The 18,073-nt window shown below is 40.0% G+C and overlaps 1 protein-coding gene across 35 annotated transcripts in view; it reads right to left on the bottom strand.

The window, feature by feature from the left end:
* Window positions 1–18,073, bottom strand: part of DST (dystonin) — a 524,163-nt gene that overhangs the window by 169,446 nt on the left and 336,644 nt on the right. For all 35 annotated transcript variants that reach the window (XM_060403014.1, XM_060403015.1, XM_060403016.1 and 32 more), the window contains 19 exons: window positions 17,361–17,823; window positions 17,144–17,272; window positions 16,910–16,987; window positions 16,670–16,831; window positions 16,487–16,591; window positions 13,813–13,908; window positions 12,548–12,673; window positions 11,811–11,963; window positions 11,468–11,622; window positions 11,022–11,148; window positions 10,363–10,546; window positions 9,312–9,469; window positions 8,272–8,450; window positions 6,727–6,865; window positions 5,749–5,942; window positions 4,554–4,716; window positions 3,653–3,736; window positions 2,718–2,825; window positions 2,080–2,178 (listed from right to left, as the gene is read on the bottom strand). In XM_060403014.1, coding sequence (XP_060258997.1) covers window positions 2,080–2,178; window positions 2,718–2,825; window positions 3,653–3,736; window positions 4,554–4,716; window positions 5,749–5,942; window positions 6,727–6,865; window positions 8,272–8,450; window positions 9,312–9,469; window positions 10,363–10,546; window positions 11,022–11,148; window positions 11,468–11,622; window positions 11,811–11,963; window positions 12,548–12,673; window positions 13,813–13,908; window positions 16,487–16,591; window positions 16,670–16,831; window positions 16,910–16,987; window positions 17,144–17,272; window positions 17,361–17,823 — 2,902 coding nt within the window. The remainder of the gene's footprint in view (window positions 1–2,079; window positions 2,179–2,717; window positions 2,826–3,652; window positions 3,737–4,553; window positions 4,717–5,748; window positions 5,943–6,726; window positions 6,866–8,271; window positions 8,451–9,311; window positions 9,470–10,362; window positions 10,547–11,021; window positions 11,149–11,467; window positions 11,623–11,810; window positions 11,964–12,547; window positions 12,674–13,812; window positions 13,909–16,486; window positions 16,592–16,669; window positions 16,832–16,909; window positions 16,988–17,143; window positions 17,273–17,360; window positions 17,824–18,073) is intronic.

Below are 18,073 nucleotides of genomic sequence, written 5' to 3'. Positions count from 1 at the left end.
TTTTATCTACTTAGACATTAAAAGTATTCCATATATTAATATTTTGAGTAGATAACTTCTAAAAGGGTCTTTCTCAATTTCTCATTAAATTTCCTTTCAAACTTAGCTGTTGTGAAGAAATTTTGAGTCCCTTTCTTTCATAGTCTGAGGTTAAAAAAAATGAAAATTCTCTCAGAAAAAAAAAAAAAGTTAAACTCTCAGTGTTTTGGAATCATTTAAGTGACTGCTAATCTCATGTTGCCTAGATAACTATAATTTTTTTAAGCAAAGATCAGAAAAATTACTAGAGTCATTTAGTTCTATGACTGATTTGCTCTCTCGTGTATCTCAAACTTATTCACATAAAATAACTTGAACTTTTATCTAAATTTTTCCCAAGGAGACATGCTGTCTTTTAAATTCAGCAGTTAATATATTCTGTCGTCAACACAGACTAGAAAAATCTCTTTATCCATTAAATATCCATTACAGATACCCTACTAATATTTCTGTAGCTAATTTGGTATTATCTTTGAAATTAACATGGCTCCCTCTTTGATTTCATGTTTATTATGGAAAATTCTGCTCTCTGACCAAGACTTCGCATGTGGGTCTTAGAGACCCAGTTTCAGAAACACTTCTTTGTGGAATCTGAAAATTGAGCTATGTATCTTTTATAAGATACTCCATTATTAAGACCCTTAAGTGGTGAATTTTTAATAAAGAATTTAAAAATCTATTTTAAATTATAATAGTCCTTTCACAGACTTCCATAAACTATATTATTTTGACTTTCAATTCAATATAAATCTTTTAACATTTCAAACGATGACAAGCATAATTTAGATATATTTCAGGCTTTTTGAAATATCTTTTGGGTCTATCAACTTCTGGTACTCTACCCCATCAGATAAATTGAGCAAAGTGGCTCATATGTGTGCAATCAGACGTACATAGTAATAAATAAAAGCCTTATTTTCTTTTACATTTAACTACTAAATATACAATTTAAAAGATCTACCTACCATTTAAAATGGAATATCTCTTAAAAACTAAAAATGTAAAAAAAATTGTGGACCTTTCATAGATGAGAAGTGTATGCCAATTATTTGGATGTAAAAATACTCTGGTTCTCCTTTCTAAGCCCAAAGGAAGTTAGTTATAAAGACTTGCAAATAGCTATGTTAGTGCTAGTAACTCTGAACAGACAGAAATAGTTCATAAAAGTAGTCACACTTTTTTTAAAAACTAAGAAAGCAACATCTATTAGACATTTGCTACCATTTTGGTTCTCTCATTATATGAATGGAGTTATACTAAGTACAATCACCTTCAGAATTTCAACAATGGTCTAATTTAAATGGCCAATGCCCCACAGTTTATTGTACCATTCAATTTACTATTTTTGTCTGTTCTGAGGTCAAGAATAGAAAGTATATCAAGATAACAGAGCACAGCATAATACCTTCAAAATTAGATACAGTAGCCTCTTATGAAAACATACTTTCATGAATAACTCCCTATTCTGTTTCTGAATATATTATTAAATACACAGTCTTTTTAATATATACCATACCTTTTTGACAAAAATAAAAACAAAACACCTCAGTTCTTAAAAAGTGTTACCATTTTGCATAAATACCTGCTACTTTAACTTAATGGTGTTTCTGTTTTAAATCCTTGAAGATGTAAATTAATTTAAAAGATTTAAAACAAATTTGTTTATGTAATATTTCTGCAGACATCATAACAGTAGTAACCATACTTCAAAGAAAACTGGAAAAAATTCTGCTAGCTAAACCGCCTACATTCCATAATGTAAACAGAGCCATTTATGACATTAACCCTCTCATATTAGATACAGTCCTAGAGAGAAAATAAAAATGTTTTTCTTTTGTTCCCCAAAATGGTTGTTTCTTTTTTTGCAATGCTTTTCAATTTGAGAGAATCTCAATAACAAACCAAAAAATCACAGGCCTCTACTGTTTTTCCCTGTAATTTTATAACTAATCACTTATACATCAGATCTCAACCATGTGAGTTTATCACGAAGCCACCTCATGGCTCCTTGCCAGTGACTGCCCCATGGTTAATGGTTACCTCCTCCTCCTCCAGTCTCTTCAGTGAGTCCCCAGCAAATTTAATATATTGTGTCATGAGGGTGACCAGAGCCGTGTATCGGGTCCTTAGGTCCATGAACTACAAGAAAAAAAAAAAAGGATAGAAACATAATCTCCATTTGCCCTAAATGAGTTGAACAAGCACCAAGTAATAATTAAAACATTAATTAGGCTTTGGGGCAGGGAAGCTCATGACTCCTACTAAAGATAACCACATAGGAGCAAGATCACTGCTGTGCAAACCACAGTAATGACCTTCCTCCTCTAAATGTAATCGTGACAGGCATTTAGTATTCTCTGCAATTCATTCATTTTGAATGAGGATTTTCAAAGAGCTTCTTAAAACTGTTAATAAAATGTATTGTTATAGGTAAAGAGCAGCTACTTGGAATGATGGACTGCTCTGGACTTGGATTGTGATCAAGGTTGTACAACATTTCAAAGGTATTGAATGTCACTAAATTCTACACGTAAAAATGATTAAGATGGTGAATTTTCTACTAGGTATATTTCACCATAATATAAATATATAGATGTAAAATACAAATATATAGATGTAAAACTGCTAGAGTGCTGCTTCTCTGATTTGCATGCTCCCTGTCTCTAGACGGTTACCACCTCCTGAATGACGAGATCTGCTGAGCTCTGCATTCTCCGTCGTTTCACTGGAGACTTTTGCTGTGAATCCACCATAGCCCGGTAGGTCATTGTTTGTAATTCATAGTCCTGCATGAAGAAATCAGTAAGATTAATCATGGCAAAGCACTAACGCTTCATTCTATAGTGATCTTTAACGCAGAGAAAGGGAATCCAGTTTCACTGAATGACTTTAAATAAAAATATTGCAAAAACACATTTTCAGGAATCAATCCAATCCTGAGATGTTTCCAAGGTGGTAATAAAAATCAGAAACATTTAGGGTGGTCAGGAAAGTTCCTAAGTCCCTTTAGGAGCTCATGGACACATTTAGGAGCAGCATGCCAGTTATTTTCAGTCTCCCCTCCTTCTAGATAAAAAATGGGACTGCAGATCCAAATGGCCAGAGCCGAGATGTGGCGGGCGACTCAGAGCACATGGGAACCATCCCTAAGGGAGATGTTCTTCCATGGAATGTCACAGCAATATTTGCATGGATACTCCAGCAATATTTCCAGGGACACTCCATCAATACTTCCATGGAATACGGCAGCAATACTCACATGGAACCCTAACCCAGACTAATGGTGGGTGTTCCAGCAATACTTGAAGGGGTAAGGGAAGGAAGGGGTTAAGTGAAGTAGAAAGAGGGAGATGACAGAGCTGCATTTTCTCCTGGTGTACATGGGGGTGTGGGCAAGCTGTGCATGTGTGTGACACGGAGAGAGAAGTAAAGAACCGGGGCTGTCACATGACTCAGGTTTCCATCCAGAATTAACAGTAAGTGACAGTGAATATTCTCTGTTTCACTTTTCAACACAGACTGAATGACCCATGAAGGCTTCAAGAGAGCACTGTGGAAACACCCCCCTGAACACCTGAACGTGAAATCTGATGCAAGGAACTAGCCTTCTCACCTTCACCGCAGTGGAGTACTGTTCTGCGTACTTCTGACACTCGTCCATCTTGCTCTGTTTCATTTCTATTTCAGAAACCAGCATCTATAAATGCACACAGGTTAGCAGAAAAGCAACAAGGAATTCTATGCTGTCCAACAACTTGAGATCTCAGGCACTAAGAAATACCTACATCACTTAAGACTACAGCTCTCTACCCTATTTTACTTTTAAGCACAGCCTTTATCAATCAATCAATTTATCTGGCTGCACTGCTTGGCTTGTGGGATCTTAGTTCCCATACCAGGGATTGAACCCATGTCCTCGGCAATGAAAGCAGAGATTCCTAACCACTGCACTGCCAGAGAATTCCCTCTACCCCACTGCACTTAATGTCATCTGCCTTATGGGTGAAGTTCAAACATTCAAGTTCAAGCCACTACGTGACACCCCCTCATGGGGTTGACAAAGCAGAAATTACTAAACTCCGTGGGAATTATCCACAAGTAGGCCTGAAACCCTTTGCTCCTTAATCCTAATCTTGACCTAAAGAGAGCTAGAAATCACTCGCCCCTCAAGATGGAACAAAAATCTCAAAGCATTTAACTCTGTCAAATGTGGCTGTTTAATTTTCTACAACTAATCATTTTTTAAAACGTAGGGTCCTAATCTAACCTCAATGATCATTAGACACTTGAACTGTCCCAACATGAAACTTTCTTCTTCCTTATGGTTTCAAAATTGACCTCCAATAAATCAAAGAAGTAATGTATATAGGTCTGAGAGCAGATTTTTAACATTTATGATTTATTCCTGTCTTCCTTGAAATAGTTGCTGACCTACTGTCTTAACAAAAGAAAGGAAGTTCAAGGTCATGAGTGACTAAATGCAGACACAACCATGAGGAGCTATGTTTGCACACCTTCTGTTGATTCAACTGTGTCGCCAGAGTTTTACTATTTTCAGGCTGATTTTCTTGAATCTTCCTCTGAGTAGTTTCAACTTGCTGGATCCAATCATCCAACAGGTGATATGTATCTCTGTAGTACTTCAGTGACTTGCCAATGCCTTCCAAGTCCCGTAACCTAAGAGGATGACAACAGAATAGCCAGTTTTCAAGAGCAACCAATAGGGAGTTGGAACATGTAGAAAAGAAGGAAGGGACAAACTAACTGTCCTAAGTGCAGCCACAGGGGAGTGTCCAGAATTCACGGCGGAAGCACCCTAGGCCAGTTTCCCAGGGCCCCTGCACTGCTGTGGGTTGAATACAAATTACTTTTCTCCAGGACTTGTGCAGTTTATTAGTACTGATTGTTCTAGGGGCAAATCCAAGAGACTAAAGCTAAAAAGCAGGAAAACTGGAAACTTAACTACACTAATCATCAATCAGCAAGTTTTGAAGACCCAAAGCTTGTAGCAATGACAGTTTCACTTCTGAAATCATGACCTGGTTGCAATGAATGGTTCAACATGAACTCAGAGGATAGGTTTCAGGAGCTGTAATTGAACATCCAGTTTCTATGACTATAAAACCACTACATTAAACCTACAGATCATGTATTTTAGAGATTAGCTACTATGTATTTAAAAATAACGTATTTGTCACACATGGCACTATATTATAGAAGCATTTTAGCAACATTAATAAAAACATAAAAAATGAATGAGAAAGAACACTATTCCATTTCATCCCCAAAACTATCCCATTTCCTTTCACTTTTTAATTTCAGTCACTGGGCAAATGATCTTGACTTTCTTTTATCTTTGGCTAAAATGAACATCAGGCCATTTCAGTTTCTTTTACCCTTCTTGCCCACTATAGATACTGCATCCCACCCTAGGAAATGCATGATTCACGCTCCTATTACTAAGTCATGGTTATTTGGATATTATCAGTTTGCAATAACTAGAGAACTGCATTGTTTTTTCCTTCAGAAAATTCAAGTAGATTAACCTAAAAGTACTCATTTGGAAGTTAAGTATCTTGCTCAAGGCGATCCTATAAAAAAGGTTAACTGTTCTATGGAAAGAATTACATATGGAGTCTAATACATTTAGACTTTACCCAGAATACAGAGATTAAATCTGAGCTAAAACTGAATGAAAAGGCTACTAACCTATTGTCAATCTGAACATGAACATTCTGCCATCTCTCAACCAACTGATCTGCTTTTTCTTTGTGCCAGTCAAAGTCAAGGTCACGCTCTTTGTAGGTTTTAAACATCTCATCACTGATGGTCTTTGCTCTCTGCAGCTCATCCTCAAGCTCATGGAAGACCTCTCTCTTTTCATCCACTTCAGATCTCCATTGCTAAAATGGAACAATTTACAGTTATAAAAATGTGTAAGGTGCTCACCAGGTAAACACTTCATTTGCCTAATTTAAAACTCACTGACATAAAATCAGACAATGGAAAGAATATATTTCATATACAAAATATTACATTAGGTTGAACCTTATAAAATTGTCATATTTGGCTGTACTTTGACCTAAGAAAAATAAAAATATTATATATAAAGTTCAGCCTAATAGATTTTGCACATCAATAAAATAAAATATATTCCATAAGTAATTCTGCCAACTCAATAAGTCTTTTTCATTGTTTATTTTTTATATATCTACTGATCCCATTGTTAAAAAATGAATGTGTGCATTAAAAATCACTGAAACAACTTTTCACAATATCTTTCCTCAGGGCTTTATAAGTGGAAGGACAGAAACATACAAGTACAACTATCAGTCCTTTTCCTTCTTAGATTAACTAGTCTATTCACCTCTTTAATTTCTTAAAATAACTGCCTCTTTCTGCAAGGGCATCTAATTACAAACAATTTACTTTTAAGTTTCAACTCCTCTTGCGGCCAACAAGAACAGAGTATAAAAATCTACTGTCAAAAAGATAAAAACTTCAAATGAAAAGAACTCATCTCAAACTAAAAATGAATCAACATACTTATTTATAGTAAGTCATAGTATTACAGAGAAAAGATATGGAATGAAAGAGAGGTATTCAAGTTCAGACATTTAATGCTTGATGTCTGAGAAATACTGTTAGAGCACAGTCTTAAAAAACAGCCAGCAGTGAGACGCATACCTTTAAAGTACTTATTAGATTCTCAATGTTATTCTTGTCAGCTATAACTGCTTCCTCTTCACACAATTTAGTTTCATAGAGTTTTACAAGGGCTTCTGCAGCTTGAGTGTTTTTTAACACCAAGTTGACTGTTTTCAACCTGAAAAAGATAATTAAACAACACCCCTTCTGTTAAGTGTTTCTTTCCCTCAATACAGGTTGACGCACCATGAGGCTGGGTGACGCAGTGCTCCGCATGCCGGCATGATGACGGTTTATACTACAACATTCACACCCCGCTAGGTCAGTCAGGAAGAGAAAGACAGATGCCACATGATTAGCACCTATATGTGAAACCTAAAATACGACAGCAAGGAACGTATCTGTGAAACGGAAGCTGACTCACAGGCACAGAGAACAGACCTGTGGAGGCAGAGGGGGCACCCAGAGAAGGGTGGAGTGGGGGTCAGGGGTCAGCGGATGCAAGCTATCACTACAGGCTGGATGGACAACAAGGTCCTTCTGTATAGCACAGGGCACAGTATTCAATACCCTGTAATAAACTATAATGGAAAAGGATACAGAAAATATATCTACATATAACAATCACTTTGCTATATAGCAGAAATTAACACAACCTTGTAAATCAACCATATTTCAATATAAATTTTTTAAAAGATTAACATCCCACTAACTATCTAATAGAATCCACACCATGCCCCCAAGTTGCCTTCAGCAGAAGATTCCAACAGAAGAGGGGCTTCTTCCAAACCTAGTTTAGACCAAGACTGGAAGGTAAGTTCAATAGACCGTAACAGCTGAGCTACCAAAACTACAGGGAACATGTGGGAAGGTCATTAATGCTTTCGTCTCTGAAGCTCATTCCCTTTCAGCATGAAGAAGCATCATAAATCCACAGAAATATTTAGCGTATTTGTTACTAAGAAAAAAAATTAGAGGGATTTCGCTGGTGGTACAGAGGGTAAGAACCCACCTGCCGTTGCAGGGGATATGGGCTTGATCCCTGGTCCAGGAAGATGTGGAGCCACTAAGCCCCTGAGCCACAACTAGCGATGCCCACGCGCCTAGAATCTGTGCTCTCCAACAAGAGAAGCCACCGCAGCAAGAAACCCACACACCACAACAAAGAGTAGCCTCCACTGGCTGAACTAGAGAAGGCCCACATGCAGAAAGCAAATTCCACACGTGCGCGCAAAGTTGCTTCAGTTGTGTCTGACTCTTTACGACCCGATGGACAGTAGCCAATCAGGCCCTCTGTCCGTGGGATGTTCCAGGCAAGAACACTGGAGTGGGTTGCCATGCCCTCCTCCAGGGATCGGCCCAACCCAGGAATCGAACCCACATCTCTTATGTCTCCTGCATTGGCAGGCGGGTTCTTTACCGCTAGCACCAACTGGCGCAGCTAAAAATAAAAATAAACGAAGAAAAGAAAATAATTTTTTATATTCTTAAAAATTAACATTTTTAGCTAAACAGCATCTGTATATAAATGGCAGCTGTATGAAGTCAGTTTAGATGGTTTCTATCAAGGCAGTGGTTCCATACTTCTCTATGTAGGTGGACGACATGGAGTAGACGTGGTTCATGCTCTGGACAACCACGCTGAGCTCAGACCGCAAGGCGGGTGTGGAGGCAGACGCAGGCGCTTGACTGAAAAAGTCTTCACATTTACTTGTGATCGTGGCCAAATCATCTTTAAGTCGCTCCAGTTCTTTCTTTAGTTTCTACAAGACAAAGAACAAACAAGGATTAGACAGGGCCTCTTTCTTCAAACACTTTAAAAACACACATTTCCCATTATTACTCTTGAGGTAAATACATATTCTTTTTTTAAATTGCAGCATAGTTGATTTACAATGTCATGCTCATTTATGCTGTACATCAAAGTGATTCAGTTACAAACATATATACATTTTTTTCATATTCTTTTCCATTATGGTTTATCACAGGATGTTGAAGACAGTTCCCTGTGCTGTACAGCAGGCCCCTGCTCTTTATCCACTGTATACATCCTACAGTTTGCATTTGCTAATCCAGAACTCCCACTCCATCCCCCGCGGGGCAACCACAAGTCCATTTTCTGTGTCTGTGAGTCTGTATCTGTTTCGTAGATAAGCTCATTTGTGTCCTATTTTGGATTCCACACATAAGCAATATCATATGGTGTCTGCCTTTCTCTTTCTGACTTACTTCACCTAGTATGACCATCTCTAGCTGCAAAACATTTACGTATTTTTATTTTTTCTTTACCAAAGAAATGAAGCCGAGGCAGTCCACTTTTACCGTCAGTCTTTCCCTCACCACACAGCCCTCGGGCCCAAACACCTAGTTCAGGGCTTGTCGTCACCAAGTACCCAACAGAGAGGCCCTGCAGCCGCCCTGTAAACGGCGAGGACGCAGTGCTCCGCGTTCACCCGGTGAGAGGCAGAGCTGAACCATGGATCCCCGTCTGCCACCAGCCGTGAGCACAGTCAGAGCTCACAAGGTGGCCCCAGCAGAGAGCACGTGAGAGGTCGCAGGGTCAGCGGTAAAGGTCGCCGAGACCCGACGTGTGCTGACTTCGGCCCACGCGCTCGCAGCCTCACCTCCTGCTCCGAGATCCTGAACACGCTCTCATGCAGGTCGTCTCTCTCCAGCGGGGTGCGGATCTGTCTGATGAGACGGTCCTCACAGCTCTCCAGCCGAAGCCTGAGGTTCCGAACTTCAGAGATGTAGAGATTGTAAGCCGATTCCTCTTGCTCCTCTGCGAGAGTAAACACAACGTCTAGAAAATACCTCATTTTCTGTCGTTTGGATGTTCTTGTTCATGATTTAATAAGACAATTTTACCATTACTGAGACATAGCCAGTCAGACTAATGCTACCAGTTATCACCACAAACCCACACCAAGGATATAAACCTTGAAACTGTGGACCTTACAATTTACAAAGAGTTCATACAACTTCCCTAATGCCACTTAAAGTACCAACATCTGACTTAAGACGTCTGAGGAAAGTAATACATTGGTTTGTTTTGTTTTCACAAAAATGTGAAATATATTAGTAGCAGATGAGTTATAAGAACAATGTTCAAAAAAATTAGAGTATTACTACTAAAGTTCTTTTGGTCTCTAAGTTTTATGGATGTCAAGAATTTGGAATAAAATTTATATTTTACAAACATTAACAAGACAAAATCTTTTCCTTCAACCCCTATATAAAATCCAGGTTTGGCTATAGGAAACCTCTGCCCTTTGCTTTCAATTTTGCTATGAATCTAAAACTTCTCTTAAAAAAATATTCTTTAAAAAATCCAAGTTTAACATATGAAAAAGTAATTGAAACTTGTCTGAAACTAAAATATTATTCTGAACATTACACTGCAAACTAGTAAAAATGGTTAAAAGTAGATGCATTAAGAATTCACTGTTATACAACTTGGTTGGCAGCTTTTTACTACTTAATCATTTGGAAAAAAAATGAATTCCTTCCTGAATCTTCCTACCTCAAACATCCATCTAATGCTTCAGTAACTGTCTCTACCTATTACAGGTTGAGTGACATAATAAATCTAAGACTGAGAGTCCCAATGATAACAGAAAACAGCCTGGACTAAACACCCAGGGGGAAAAAAAGGCAGGGATCCCCACGCTTTACCTCTTTCTGCAGATTTAAGAAGTTCTTGATAATACTGCTTGCACACATTAACTTCCTTTTCCAGTTGTGTTATATCTGAGCCTGAAAATATTTGGGATTCCTGGCTATCTTCCAGAAAATCTTCAAAACGGGATTGCAGATTACTCAGAACTTGCTGATGTTCACCAGGCAACATGGTCTTTATCTAAAGAAGACCAAAGGTCCATTAGAGTATTAAGGGTGAAATTCCAATAGGACTGATCTCAAGTGGGTCTCATGGGACATGAGTTTATATTAAATAGTCATAAATAGAAAATCACTGGAAATTGATTTTTTCTTCATTCACAACTTTAGGTTTTAAAAGAAAAGGGAAAACAAGACTACAGAACTTCATAAATGAATCAAACTACACCCATGTCTATATGCCCAAACACTATATACTATGCCTCCCAAAGAAAACTTCATTGTCCTGAATGAAGTATGGGCTTTCCAGATCCCCAATTCTTAGAAAGTACCTCATATAAAACAGGCATGTAACAGATATTCAGTGAATAAATAAATGATTTTTATTGTGGATCTGCTGGACCTCATCCTACTCAAGGGAAAATACAAAGGCCACTCCTCATGACAAGAGCCTGCACCTTGGGACAGGCTGGGTGGACGTGCAGATCTGCACTTACTGAAGCCACATTGCTCGCTCGGATTCTGTCGATCTCATTGATGAGATAGTGCCAGGAGACCACACTCTTCATGTTTATGTGAGACTCGTGCCAAAGGGTCAGGACATTCTGATACTGCTGCTCAATTCTGAAACACATGGAAGAAAACTCAGATTCAGCCCTCCCACTCCCCACCAACACGTGCGACGGTTTCTGTGTTTGAGACATATCCCAGGTTTACTAGCTCTAGGTTCTTCTGATCCAGTGCCGTCATTGTTCAGTAGCTAAGTCTTACTTGACTCTTTGCAACGTCATGGACTGCAGCATGCCAGGCTTTCCTGTCCTTCACTATCTCTGGGAGTTTGCTCAAACCGATATTCTATTAGCCTTGCCAAAGCACTGATTGTTTCTTTAACCTTCAGAGACCCCCAAAGCCAGTCCTACATCTGGAGCTAATGCACACAAACCTGTTTGCAAAGTCAACCGCCTCTTTGTTTGGAGGAGGGACGGTGAAGCACACAGAAGGGACCATGGCCTCATTCCCAGTGGGGCTGATGACCTTCCACTTAGCACGATGAGAGTTGTTTGCCAAAACGCATTCATCGTCTTTGAAAATGGTTATCTGGTTTTAAAAGAAGAACAGAACAACCAGATGTGGTCACTGTGGTATGCGTCCCTTTCCACACCCAATCTTGGGTATTTTTTTGTCTTTTTAAAGTGGAAAACTTTACCACTAGTGAGCAATATGACCTTGTTTTTTAAATATATGAATAATGCCAGAAACAGGTCTATTTCTAGGAGTTAAAGTACCTCAATTTGTCTGTAGTCACAGATGGCTTTGATCGGAAGAGAAGTTTTGAGTGGATAGTCAGGATTTCTGGGCTTCAACTGAACTATTGTTTTTGCTCTCCCCATCAGGCTCGCCACTGTACTCTTATACTGCAGAAGCTCTTCTTTCTCTTCCTGAGAAATAAATCAGAAGGGTTTTAGAAGCACACAGCTTGTAGTACTCTCTGTTCTTTTAGGGCTGTGCACAAACGCAGCTTCCCCAGAAGAGTCTTCCGTCTGAACCGTCAGCCCCTTGCCACCCGCTCTTCCCCTGTGTTGTCTGGCTGCTTTCTTTCCTTCTTCACATTTACCACTATCTAACAGACTACATATATTGTACTGTACTAATTTATCATGTTTATTGCATCCTACCCCTGGCAGGGTTCTTGTCTGCTGTGTTCAGTCCCAGCACTAAAAATAGTGTCTAGGATATAGAAATACTGACAAGTCTTTATGGAATAAATGACTAAACACACATACTCACACACAAAACACTGTAAGAGCATTTTAAAATACTAAGGCAATCACATCAAACAATACTCCTGCTGTGTTGCCAAAAAGAAAAGAAATGCTAAAACTGAATGTTTAAATGCTTGAGTGAGGCGGAAACACCAAGAGCACCAATAAAATGTGAAGCTCCACACACAGAAATACAACAAGGCACGCATCTAGCCCCACTCTGCATCACTGACGAAGCCCGGGGGTCTTCCTGCTCATACCATTGACTCCTGAACGAGGTCCTCCAGTTTGTGGATGCTGCTGGACCTGTCACAGCTGTACTTCCGCTGGATGGCATCTTTTAGATTCCTCAGGTAATCTGTGGCTTCTTTGGCATCATTGAAAAACTAGCAAAAGATGAAAACTGGCAGTTCAAGTGTCTGAAACGTCAGCAAAGCCCCCAGTTGTCAGGTGTGAGCACCATGGGAACAGAAGGAGACCTCAAGACTTCCTTCTCCAGAGCCCTTCCCTTAACCAAACACCAACTCTTGAGCTTGGATGATGATGAGTGAATGCTAAGTGTCCAGAGAACAAACCTGTGGTTGCCCAGGGGGAGGAGAGGTGAGAGAAGGACTAGGACTCGGGGGTTAGCGGATGCAAACTATCATACACAGGGAGGATAAACACCAAGGTCCTACTGGTACTAGCAGAGGGAACTGTATTCAGTATCCTGTGATAAACCACCATGGAAAAGAATATGAAAAATAATACATCTATATAACAAAGTTTAAGTCTATATTGTGGTCATGGCCCTGTATTACTTTGATTGAACACCTATTTCACTTTAGAACATCTATGAACACTTAAACAGTTGTTAAATGAAAGTGAAAGTCACTCGGTCATGTCTGACTCTTTGCGACCCCATGTTCTATAGCCTGGCAGGCTCTTCTATCCATGGAATTCTCCAGGCTAGAATACTGAAGTGGGTAGCCTTTCCCTTCTCCAAGGGATCTTCCCAAAACAAGGATTGAACCCAGGTTTCCCGCATTGCAGGTGGATTCTTTACCAGCTGAGCCAGGGAAGCCTGAGAAAACTGGAGTGGGTAGCCTGTCCCTTCTCCAGTGGATCTTCCTGATTCAGGAATCAAACCACAGTCTCCTACACTGCAGGCGGACTCTTTACCAGCTGAGCTACTGGGGAAGCCCAAACAGCTGTTAAGCGGGGGTGAGACTGCAAGAATATTTTAAAACTTCTGAAGAATAGAAAAAAAGCTCCCCCAGTTAAATCGTTTTTCAAAAAGAGAAGCACGGACAAAGTTAAGATTTTCTGACATTTTAAGTGGTTTTTAAAGTATTTCTTTTTACTAAAATGCTTCCATTTATCCTAAAGGACATATATATAACCCTTCTATCCTACAATGAAGACATTTTTGTGTCTTTCCCCTCCAATCAGACATACATGCATCCCAACATTACACCATGGAAATGGTTCCTGTCACTCAGCTGAAATTGCAGCACCACCCGCCGACACGGGGACCGTTCCATACCTCGAAATAAGCACCGTTCTCCTTCACGTGCTGCTCCACACACTGGCAGAGCTGCAGGATCCAGCTCCACTGCGTCTGCATTGCCGCGCGGTAGGCCTGCCAGAGAAAACACAGTCACTGCTGCTATCTGCACAGCAAGACACACCCAGGCTTCTCAGGGTTAAAAGACGACGGTCTACACAGGTGATGAGATGCCTGTAACAGAGACTTGAGAATCAGGGACATGAAATGTCCCGCTAAGCTAAACATCCTCACCTGTACAAAGCCAGTCCTAAAAGTTTAAACATACATTTTTCCTTTTTTTTGTTTTTGATATAAATTTATTTATTTTAATTGGAGGCTAGTTACTTTACAGCATTGTATTGGTTTTGCCACACATTGACATAAATCTGTCACGAGCGTACATGTGTCCCCATCCTGAGCCCCCCTCCCTCCTCCCTCCCCATCCCATCCCTCTGGGTCATCCCAGTGCACCAGCCCTGAGCACCCTGCCTCATGCATCGAACCTGAACTGGCAATTTGTTTCACATGTGATAATATACATGTTTCAATGCCATTCTCCCAAATCATCCCACCCTCACCCTCTCCCACAGAGTCCAAAGGACTGTTCTATACATCTGTGTCTCTTTTGCTGTCTTGCATACATTTTTCAATCAGTCCAATTTCTTTCAAATTTTCAGTTTCTTGACTTGTTTTTCTTGTCATATATATGAAAAATGCTAACTCTGGGGCTGTTTTTCCAGGCAGACTTCTTTAACACTTGAGATGGATGCAAGCTATCCAACACTTTCCTGTGCAGAATCCTCAGATATACCTCCTTCACTCCATTTTCCTCTGTCTGTTTTCTGAATTTTTGTATTATTGGATAATAAAATCCCCCTTCTGACACCAAAGTACATGGTGTATAGTTTTTTCCCTGGTCTTTGCTTCTAAAACTAGTCTTGAAGCTCTTGGCAGGAGTGAGGCTGATCTGTTTTATCGGGACTATTTGGGAAGGGTGGAGAAGCTTATGCAATCCCTTATCAGTGTAATTATGGGATCATATCAGAGATAATTTAGGAAGTTTTATTTCAAATGTTTTTTACTTGAATCTTTATTCAGTACAAGGTGCCTCTTTCATGAGAGCAAAAATACTGTAGGAAAGGTACCTACTTACAGGGAAACAGGAAACACCCTTTCCTATTTAAGGTGCAGCTCCCTGGCTTCCAGAAGAGGGCGGCCTAGCTGCTCTAACCACTGTCTTTCGTAAGATGGTCCCTCCTGGAAGGAGAAACAGGCCGCTGAGCTCGGTCCAGGCAGCTTTCTGGATGGAACATACAAGGCAACCGTGGAAATCTGGCAACACTTCCTGATCACATTACGTGCTCCCTCCAATTAAGCTATTTAGAGTAAATTGGCTATAAAATACACACTGTGCATTGTTAGATTATTAGCTTCTTTTCCTCATAAAATACAAAATAGTGTTGATAATTAACTACTATCCATCGCCTACAATACCTTAGATGGGCCTGAAGAACCATAAAGATGACTAAGGCTTAATTTTATTCTTCCACAGCCTCTTAATTAGACTAACAGCTCTACTTAAAGGTAATCAGGTTCACATCCACTTCATCCATTCCCATCAAAAGTCTCAACCTATAATTGTACTTCCTAGCAGCTGTCACTGCTCGTTACCCCACTTTTAGTTGACCCTATATAGTATGAAAGTATTTCCAGACCCGTCATGATTCTAATCTCCTTTCCCTAGTGCTCCACCCCCACCCCCACCCCGACCCCGACTCTTCCAGGTCCTTAACATTTCTACGTGGCATTTCCTGGGGATGAAAATCACAGTTTTACATTAAAGAAGGGCAACTGTAACATTCCCCAGACCTCCAGATGAGGTCTAGAATTTCATGAATTTTTTGTGTCATGACAAATTATTTTAGGGAACAAAGATTCTCAGATCCCTTTCCTCAACCGCACATCCCATTCATAGTAAGCACAGTTTCATTTTTCTTCCTCTGGAAATATACAACTGTCCACATTTGATACTTCTCCCCCTCTTACATAACCTCCAGCACATTTAGAAAGTCACTAACTCTAGCATATATCAGGCCCAAAAATTAAACACCCCCCACCCCACCTGCACCTTACGGGCAGCCTGATAAACTCCAGGTCAGCCCTCCCCTTCTGGGTCTGAAATGTGTGTTACACCCTGAGGACATTCCTCTCAGAGCCAGATCATGGACAGGATTAGTAAATGAAATAATAATAAGTAGGACTTCTTGAGAACCTACTATGTATCAAGAACTGAACTAAGCAGCATTTTTCTCCTCCTCACACAACTCTACAGTTAGGAGCAACTCCCCCCGTTTTAGGTAAGTGCATGGGACCCAGCAAGGTTACAACCTCATGCAACATCACATGGTCAGGAAGAAACTAACTTCAACGCCTGACAAGCCAAGGTCCTTCAGAGCTACTGTCCTGCATCTCTTTGGCCACAGGGGTTGACACAAATGGGTGATATACCTCACGCAGAACTGAAGGCACATCAGTATGATTTGTCAGAAGTGTTATTTTTGAGCCAGGTTGTAGTAAAAGCTTGACCGTTTGCATTTTTCTATTTATCCACAAACAATAAAAGAATCTGAAAGGTAATATTCAAATATCCATATTACACTTTCTGACTCACCTCAATGGTTAACCGGGCTGGGTGATTTTCCAGAAGCAGCTGCTCCGCTATCTCTTGAACTGACTTAATAGTCTCTTCCTTTTGATCAAGTTCTCTCATCAATTCCTAATTGAAATAAATACGTTAGGAAATGATAAAACCTGAGAGGCACGTGTAACATTCAGCCACAGAAGCTGCACTCACAGCGTGGTAGTCTCTCTTCCGGGCTATGTTGGTGTTTCTTTCACTCCAGTCGTAAGCAACTTCCTCCTCTTCTTTTTCATTCAACCAAATAAGTTCATTTGTTGCACGAGTTACAAAATTGTGGAGTGTGTCAAGGTGCCGCTCTTGATTCCTGGATGTATTCTTTATAAGGAGAATCATGGTAAGAATCATGTCTTTGCCATATAAAGGGAAAGGAAAGTTAAAAAAAAAAAAACTTACCAAGAGTTTTGCATACTGATTCTCTAATCTGTGTAACTTTTCTGCATAAGTTAGTTTAAGAGGTGCCGTCATCTGGATCTATAACATGGGATAAAAAGATAGCAGGTTAGGAATCTTAAGAAATTCTGGTTCACTGGCAATGTATCTTTTATCCTGTGACAATAGGGTCTTAACAGAAAGAGCAAAGCAGAAGCTGGGATGAAATATATACGTACAGACTTTAAATTCACATACCTCACTGATCTTAGCTTCTTTAAGGCTAGATTCAAATTCTTCAATAGCTCGGTGGACATTTTTATGATTTTCTAAATGGCTTTCAACACTTGGCAAATCTGATCCCCATTCAGTGCGGTCCAGCTGCACCTTTAAATAGGAAGATATGAGGTTTAAAAAAAAAAAAACAACTGGTAGCAATAAGGCCTGAAACTCAAGTAAAAGTAAATATTTTTACCTGCATCTCATCCACCCAATTCAAAAGGTCCTGAACAAATTTCATGTTGATTTCCTCTTCTGTTAAATTCTGGTCCAGCAGAGACGACTTGAGAAGGGGTTTTCGGATCTGCATCAGCTTCAGAGTCTGCAGGGAGCTTGTCTCCCCTCCTGAGCCGAAATTTGGAACTAACCCTGATGGGAAGCCAGGTGTATAGGCAGGAGTGGCAGACGGGGTCAGGCGGGAAGTCAGCCCTGACGACAGGCCCGAGGTCACGCTAGACGGGGTCAGGGAAGGTGTGAGACCCTGAGTCAGTCCTGAGTTCATGCTGGGGTGTAAGGTCTGTGCAAATCCTGAGTTTAAACTCTGAGAGATTCCTGATATCATGAGCTTCGTCTGCTCCGTCGTCAGCACGCGGCCTTTACTGTACACCGAGGAACATTCGTTCCGCAAGGCCATGATGTCATCGCGCAGTTTTGCAACCCTGAAAAGAAAATCAAAATGCGTAAGCTATAATGTAGGAGGTATTTTTCACAAAGGCTGACCCCTAAAACTAGGGACTCTAATTACCAAAATGATCAATACTGGCTCATCAGCCGTAACAAAAGCATCACACTAGTGCAAGATGTTAATAACAGGGCAGGAGGCTTTGAAGGGGTGTTATGGGAACTGTACACTGTCCACTCAATTTTTTATAAATCTAAGTTGCTCAAATAAATAAAGTCTATTTTAAA

Source organism: Ovis aries, chromosome 20 (assembly GCF_016772045.2).
Source record: "Ovis aries strain OAR_USU_Benz2616 breed Rambouillet chromosome 20, ARS-UI_Ramb_v3.0, whole genome shotgun sequence".
In the NCBI taxonomy this organism is placed as follows: Eukaryota; Metazoa; Chordata; class Mammalia; order Artiodactyla; family Bovidae; genus Ovis; species Ovis aries.
This window is presented reverse-complemented; position numbering and strand designations above follow the sequence as displayed.